Source organism: Plecotus auritus (genome assembly GCF_963455305.1).
Source record: "Plecotus auritus genome assembly, chromosome: 9".
Classification (NCBI taxonomy): domain Eukaryota; kingdom Metazoa; phylum Chordata; class Mammalia; order Chiroptera; family Vespertilionidae; genus Plecotus; species Plecotus auritus.
Window position 1 is genome coordinate 3,447,350 of NC_137783.1, and position 7,949 is coordinate 3,455,298.

The 7,949-nt window shown below is 58.1% G+C and overlaps 1 protein-coding gene across 1 annotated transcript; it reads left to right on the top strand.

Moving 5' to 3' along the window:
- Positions 1-4,280: 4,280 nt before the first annotated feature.
- On the top strand, positions 4,281-7,498 carry NPS (neuropeptide S; the record flags this gene model as incomplete). The annotated part of the gene is made up of 3 exons (XM_080687855.1): positions 4,281-4,288; positions 4,412-4,493; positions 7,319-7,498. The coding sequence occupies 3 exons, from the start codon at positions 4,281-4,283 to the stop codon at positions 7,496-7,498; spliced, it is 270 nt and encodes an 89-aa protein (XP_080543981.1).
- Positions 7,499-7,949: the final 451 nt, after the last annotated feature.

The window sequence follows — 7,949 nt, forward strand, 5'->3', positions numbered from 1 at the left end:
GAGAGAGGGAGAGGGAGAGAGAGAGGGGGGGAGATAGAGGGAGAGGGAGAGAGAGCGAGAGGAGAGAGAGAGAGAGAGAGGGGAGAGAGAGGGAGAGAGAGAGGCAGAGAGAGAGGCAGAGAGGGAGAGAGAGGGAGAGGGAGAGAGAGGGAGAGAGAGCGAGAGGGAGAGACAGAGAGAGGGGGAGAGAGAGAGAGGGAGAGACAGAGAGAGGAAGGCAGAGAGAGGGGAGAGAGAGGGAGAGAGAGAGGGGGAGGGGGGAGAGAGAGAGAGGGAGAGAGAAAGGGGAGAGAGAGAGAGAGAGAGGGAGAGAGAGGGAGAGAGAGCAGCTGTCAGTTACCAGCGGGCGGTTTAGCTCCCCATCGCAGGGAACACTGGGGGTGTCCGGGGGCATGTGCCGTTTTCACCTGGGGTGGCGGTGCAGCTGGTACGTAGCGGCCAGGGATGCTGCTGAGCATCCTACACGTCCCCCCCCCCCACCCCCCCACCCCCCCCCCCGCAGCCACTGGAACCCTCAGCTCACATGCCACCAGCATCCGAGCAGACGGGGAAAGTCGCCGCATCCCTGCGCTCGGCCATCGCCTGCCGGGTGTCTCTGCCTTTTGTGTCCCCAGAACCTGGATCTTCAACGCTGGGCCCGTCTGGGTGCGGGTGTGCTAACCCTACCCACGCCGTGTCGGAGTGGCCGTGAGCCTGGGCAAAGCTTCCTTCCATTAACTACCCCGCGCCGCACAGCCTTCCCTCCCCCGACGCCGGCAGGAAGGCCGCCCGTGGCCTCAGCCGCCTTCTCCTGTAATGACACTCTTTCTGCGGTGACGGCTGTGTGAATTAAGAAGCAGTAAAAGTCAATTGATTTCCCACATGTGCTGAAAGCCGCAGGGGTAATGTGCATCATAATAGGAGCAAGGGATTCAAAGGTAGCGTTGTTTTTAAAAAGACACCCACATTTAAAATCACACGGAACCGACGACCTTGGCCAGCGTGTCGCTGCTTCCTCACAGCCGTCTGCACACAGTCCCCGTCCCGGTTCCCGCCAGGAGCGCCGGCAGCGGGGAGGTGGACGTCAGGAAGGAAAGGGCCTTCCTGGATCTTTTCCATCCAAAGTCCGTCTGACGGACGTGCCTGAACTTCGGAGCCGGGACTCCGCGTGTCTCTCAGCTCGGGGGTCGGCCAACGAGAAGCAAAAGTCACAAAGGCGTGTCCTCCTCACCCCGTCTTCACACTGCTGTCGTCATGGAGCCCGTGAAAAGGGCGGGGGTGACTCCATGTCAGGCACAGCGTGACCAAGAAGAGGGTCACCTTTTAATGAGAAAAGTCCACTGAATTCCAGGACTGCGCTGAATGCTAACCTGCCCTTTAAGGTTGACAGTGAGCCTTTGCATGTTCTAACTGCATCACAAATACCTGTCATAGACATCACACCACGGGTACAGTCACCAAGACAGGGGCCCAGTCCCGGACCAAACCCTGTGAGCCTGTGCTGGGGGCCCCTGACGCCAGATCCATTCCCCCCCCTCCTATGCTCAGAAGTCACCCCACCATTTCAGGCATCCAGGGCCCAGCCTCTATCTCCTCCCCACCATCAAAACCTGGTTTAGACAGTCACCGGTTAAGGCGCGTGCGATCTGGCAGCAAGCTGATGAGCCAGGCGTCCTGATCGAGAGCCCCCGGAAGTGAGGGAAGACTCAGCTCGGGTTCCGAGGAAGCCGGGCCTTGGTCAGCAGGTTGGGAAGGAAGCAGAGACGCCAGCGCTCAGACGTTGGGGCCACTCCCAGGACCCGAGCGCAGCCTCCCTCCGGGCTGCCCGCCTGCGGCCGGGGCCTGTGTTAGAGAGCTCCGATGCAGACACCTTAGGACTGGGAGACGAGCAGGGGGCAGGAGGGGACCAGCCGGCTCGCTGAGGTCCAGCGGAAGGACAGGGTGTGGGGGCCGGGCTGGGGTTGATGATGTGTGAGAACTTTCAAGTGATGGGGTGGGGAAAGGGTTCCAAGAGAGTCACAAAACAGAGAGAGAGAGAGAGATGGTGGGAGAAGGAGCTTGCATTTCGTAGGCGCCGTCTCTTCCAGACCTGAGCGACAGGCCATGTTCTGGCTCGTGAGCGGGAGCAGGACACGCTGGTTGGAAGTGTGACCTTTGAAGTCACACGGGATTGGGGTCAAAGTCTGGCACTGCCCTACACGCTCTGTGACCTGGGCCAGCTGGGAAGATGGGGAGCGGACCCACCGTCGCCAGCTGTGCAGAGTCAGCAGACAGCAGGCACTCAATAAAGGTTGACCTTTGTCCTTTTGTATTTAACCTACGGCGTGTTCGTCAAGCATTTTTGGTTAAAATGCTGGTCTTTGTCTACAAGGTTGTTGGGCTTGCGTAACTGGGGTGTCAAGGAGAGAAATCACTTTCAAGCATGGCTGCCACCCTAAGTCCGGCCATGTCATCATCAGGTCTCGGGTGTGCCTCCCTTTCCTTCCCTCCCTCCCTCCCTCCCTCCCCCCCTCCCTCCCTCCTCACCTCTGGCCTCTGACTCTGCCCTGGGCCTCTTCCCATCAGCTGCCTCTGTGGGTGATGAAGCTGTCCCTTGGCGGCCTGGAGATCCCGCGTCGGTAGCGGCGTGAGATTTGGAAGCTCTGCCTCAGCAGTTAGAAATGTTCTCTATTGAGAGAGTCAGCTGGCTCTGTGGGAAGTGGGGAGGGGACGCGGGACCGCACTGAGTCTTAAGCTTCCAAAGGATCCTCCTCTTTTCAGTGCCACCTGCCTTACGTCTGAAGATGACTGAGTCCGCAAATGCCTGCTGTGGGGCTGTTACAAAGTCACCACGTGACTAGGCACCGTCCTCAGACCTCCTCAGCCAACTGCTCATCACCCCGCCGGCACGGAGGCTGCCCCCTTCCCTGCCTTCTCGCTTGTTCTGCTGTGTTGACTGCATCTGGGTTTGGGGAGAGCCCCGCCGTCGATGCGGGTGTCGGTCCCTCGGTCCCTCTGAAAAGCTCTGTATCCCCCACCGTCATCTCATACCATGTCCCCAGCAGGACTGTGACCAAAGGGCTTGATCCCAGGCCCCTGCTCCCCGTTGGCACTCATTCTGTGACCTGGGTCTCTTGAGAGTCCGGGTCCCCTGTGGTAGGCGACCTGTGCCTCGGTGATTGACAGCTACCTCCCCCCGAGTGGCAGTTCCCAGAGAGAGGGAGGGCGGGCCGACCAGGAGGCAGCAAATCCTCAGACCTCGGGCAGTTCTGTCCCCTCTTGAGGAGGCAAGGATTCCCTCGGTTGCTTTGGATTAAAACAATGCTGGCTCCCCCTCAGGAGCACCAGCGATCCACGCAGAGCACGCCCTTGGTGCCTTCCTCCACGGTGAGCCTCAGCAACGCGTGCACACGCAGCCCCGGCATCAGCGTGTCCGTGTGAATGCCCACAGAAGTGCAATTCCACAGAGACTCCCTACGGAGCTTCCGTGGCCTGGAGAAAAGGGGGCGCGGCGGGGGCGCTCCCAGGACTCTGGGTCGTGGGGGAGGTGCGTGGAGCGGGGTAGAGACAGCGCCCTTCCTTTACGTGAGCGGCTGATGCCAAAGAGCGGGGGTGGCATCTGTTCCCCTGCTTTCGCCTCAGCAGTCCTAAAGAAGGAAGCCTGCCCAGCCCACATGGCTCAGGGGTTGAGCGTCGACCTAGGAACCAGGAGGTCCGGGTTCGATTCCCGGTCAGGGCACAGGCCCAGGTTTTGGGCTTGATCCCCAGTGTGGGGCGTGCAGGAGGCAGCTGATGAGTGATTCTCTCATCATGGATGTTTCCATCTCTCTCTCCCTCTCCCTTCCTCTCTGATACCAATAAAAATATATTTTTTTTAAAAGAAGAAGGAAATCTGTTGGGGTGCGCTCTCTGTCTTGCATGGCTTCCTTTGGCCTTCGTCTCTGCGACGCGACGCCGGGGCCGCCCATAGAGATCACGGCACCCGCGTGCGTGTCTGCGCTCGGAGGGGCGCAGACGTTTGGTTCTTTGGAGACAGTGCTGCCGTTCAGAAGGCGCTGCTGTTGGGGGACCGTCGTTAACGGCGCCCTTTAAAGGGAGTCAACCGTTGGCAGCTTCGTGACAACGCCGTGCAGTGTTGTCCTTTTCAAACTTGACGAGAACAGAAGGCCGCGGCGGACCAATTAGTCACGGAGGATGGGACGTGCTGGCATTTCTACTCCTGAACTTCGCTGGTATAAAAGGGCGGCCCGAGGAGACGCCACAGCGAGTGTGAGGGACCCGCCAGGAAAGCCACCGGCCGCAGAGATTCGGGAGAGTCCGAGATGATTAGGTAAGAGGCGGCATTTCCCACACCCAAAGATGCCGACGGCGTGCGTGCCTTTTAGAGATGCTTTTCGAAGTTTGCGCTTGCCTGGGTGACACTGACCCGAGGTGTTTTTTCCCCACTTTGCAGCTCATTGAAATTCAGCCTTATCCTGGTCCTGTCGGTGTCCGCGATGCCCGTGTTTTGGGGTTATCCCGCCCCATCGCCGGAGGTAAGTGTTCTGCCTCTGTTTTTGAGACTTGCGTGGATGACAGGGACTGGACAATTCAAATTCAAACGAATTTCAAGGGAGATGTGACAGAAAAGTAATTTTCTTATTGTTAGAGCTTTTACTGGAAAAATATATAAGCAGCATCATGAAATTAGTAAAAATGAACATTTATGCGACCATAGGCAATACTGGAATATCAGACGGTGTGCTTGGAATTATTTAGAAGTTGGCCACTGGATAGGAAAATATTTATTTCACTGTACAATGTACCTTCTTTTGCCCATGACCATCTACTCATTCCACAGCCTCCACCCATAATCAAAGTGAACATGTGGTCATTGAAATGACGTGCGGATGATGTATTATAGAAGCCAGTAGCATTTTATTAACCAATGTCACCCCAACAGATTCAGCCTTAAAAAAAATAACAGAAAAAATACAAAGGTTCACTTTTCAAAAACAGTGAATTTCCTAACTTTGCGATAATGGTTAACTTGTTCAGATGCAGGTAAAATGTCAGCTCTCAGTAAAATATCACGTAAAATATTAATTCCTATATTTATTCACGACTATCGACTGAGCCCCTAATTACAGTCATCCAGCCGTTGCAGACATCCAGAAGCCGCACGGCGTTCTCTGGAATGTTTATGCCGTCTGCACACGAGATCTCCGTTGCTTTATGTCAGCTCTTTATTTGCAATTTTAAAATAGTTTGTGTCCCCGAGTGTCCCGTGCTTTAACTTTGCTTCCCTAAACCTCTCCTGGCACGCTGGGGTTACTAAACTCCCTGTGATTTATGAGCCTGCCTTTGATGCCACATAAATGGTAAATAATAAAGGCCTGTCCATCGTCCTTTATATCATCCGAGTTCTCCCTCATCTTGGCATCTGTCATTTTTCTACTTCGTGTTCACTCCTCCAGCTTCCCTTTTCCTGCTGTATTTCCTGCATTCTGCCCAAATGTAGTCACTGATTCTGTCAGACACCACCCGATCGAGTCACTGAGTCCCCGGCCATAAACTGGTATATTTCCTCGAGTGTCTTCCTAACGACTTCCCGTCCTTCCCCCGAAGGCGCGCTCACGACACCCCGGCTGAGCAAGAGGCACTCTGTGCACATTTCCTTCTTAATGAGGCGCACGTCCCTCTCCTGCGCTGCCAGCTCTCCCTGTCCGAGCTCTGCCTCCACGTGTCCCGTCTCTGCTTCTGCCGTGACCTCGCTGCTCACTATAAACCCATCATCAGGTGGCCATGGCGCCGACTTGGCGGCTTCAGTGGATGTGCTGCGGAAGCTGCGGTGGCAAGGGCGTTTGGAGTCCCCAAGTCCGCCCGCGGGGGCCTGGACCACACGGGCCGCGGATGCGTCTGCTCGGCAGGCTCCCTCGGGCCCCAAAGGGCACCGGCTGCTGTGAGGGAGCCTTTGGGGTCTCATAACCAGAGCCGATGCGTTTCTCTCCCAACGTAAAGGTGGCGTCGGGGTGTTTCTAGGAAGGGTGGGAGCGCGCCCGTTCCCTGAAGGGAGCCGCGGGCCTTGCCTTGCGGGGACGGACAGTGGGCGGCGTTCTGATCAGCTTAGATCCCTCTCTAACGCGGGTCACTCGGCTCAAATGGCAGCGTGGGTTGGTCTTCCCGTGCGTGGTGTTCCTGATGCTCTGACTGGTCCCAGATCAAAGAAAAACCAAAAAGCCCAACTTTCCCCCAGGAGCTGGTGGACGGGTGTTCCTGGGAGCCTCCGACTGGGGCACCTTCAGCCCCCCGTCCTCCCCCCCCAGCCATGGGCAGAGGGCCGGGAGCGTCTATGCCTCTGGCCCCATTTCAACTTCCAAAGCCCCCCAAGCCCCCGGCTTTCCTGCCCGGGAAAGGACAGCGCGTGTTTCTGCACCGCGGCCTGTGTCTTCATTCATAACAACAGCCTGCGCGCCTCTCCCCTGGAAGCCGTGGGCGTGGAGTCCGGTGCCCCGACTCCCATCCTCTTCACCCCCAAGCCACGTCACCTCCTCGCCCCAAGGCGGGTACCGCTGAGGCGGGGATGTCCGCTCACAGAGCCTGCTGCGGGGAGGGCTGAGAGAACGCACCCAGAGCGTAGCCCGGGGCCATGCACAGCTCCCCCATTCGTGAAAAGGGGTGTCGTTTCGTGCTTTGTCTGTGTGTTGTGCTACCTCTGAGGCCACGGAGGAGAGGACACGGGACGAGGGTTGGAAGTTCTTACCCGAGGCCGGGTCACGCCGCCTCGGGGACGGGCCAGCCCCGTGTCCTGGGACGCGCCCTTTACTCTTGGACATGCTTCCTCCCCCACAAGGTAGGGGCTGAACCCCAGCATCGCCATGGCAACTTGGGCTCTAAGACTCCAGACTTCTTTCTTTCCCGACCCAGTGCCCCAGACCCTGACCTTGGAGCCCCAGAGGAAGACCCGAGCAAACCAAAGGCAGGAGGCAGCGATGCCTCCGTGGAGGTAGGGAGACACGTCAGGGGGCCCTGGCCTCTCTGGCGTCCAGGTGTCACGGATCGCTTCTCTCCGTGAAATGTAAAGAGCGTTTCCCGGGCTCACTGGCGCCACTCCAAAGCTTCTCCATCAAGTGACAGTGACAAGGTGTGTGAAGCCGATGCCGAGGGCCCAGCTACCTGCGGTGTGCAGGTCAGACAGGAGGGCAGGTGGCTCCCAATGGGACGCTGCGTTTAGAGGGCCGCCCTGTCCTGCTTTAACAACAGTCTCTCTGACACAGGTTGGGTCTCTGAGATGCGTCGCCGTGAGATTTTGACACGGGTTACCTTAGAAATAAACGTGTAACTCTGCCGCTGTTTCTCCCCCTCCCCCGTCTGCCCCCAGGTGTCCGGGACCCCTGACTTCGCCCTCTTCCTGCTGGGCTGCTGCCGGGCCAGGGCGGAGCGGGGCGAGGGACTCGACTTCCTGAAGCCGCTGCTGGAGGAGGCGCTTGCGAAGAGGTCCTTCCGCAACGGCGTGGGCACCGGGATGAAAAAAAACCCCTTCCCCAGAGCAGAGGCGTGAAGCCGTGTGCAAGGGACGCTGGGATTCCCGCTCCCGCGCTGTAGAGTGGGACTAACGGGCGAGAAACCGGTTACACCTTCATCCTTAAGTGCTGGTCTGCTCTCTTAGCACCCTCCTCCCGCCCCCCGGCCCAGAGTAAAGGGAGCCTTAAAACGTATGAGCTGTCCCCAACGTCCGCTGCGAGACCGTGCACGATGGGACCCGTGAGTAGCTTTCCCGGGCGCCAGTGGGCACAGTCGCTCTGATCGTCAGTTGGCGGGAAGTATGAGTCTTTCCACCCAAATGACAATGCCATGACTCTGTCCCTGCCTGTGCGCCTGCGCGGCCATGACACTGAGTCACGTTCTTTCCAATGCGGTTTCTGGAATGGCTTCGCGAGGCCAGTGCTCTGGGACGTGCTGTCTCCCCTCCTAAGGGTCCTGTGACGTGCGCCAAAGTGAACCTCCGGCCC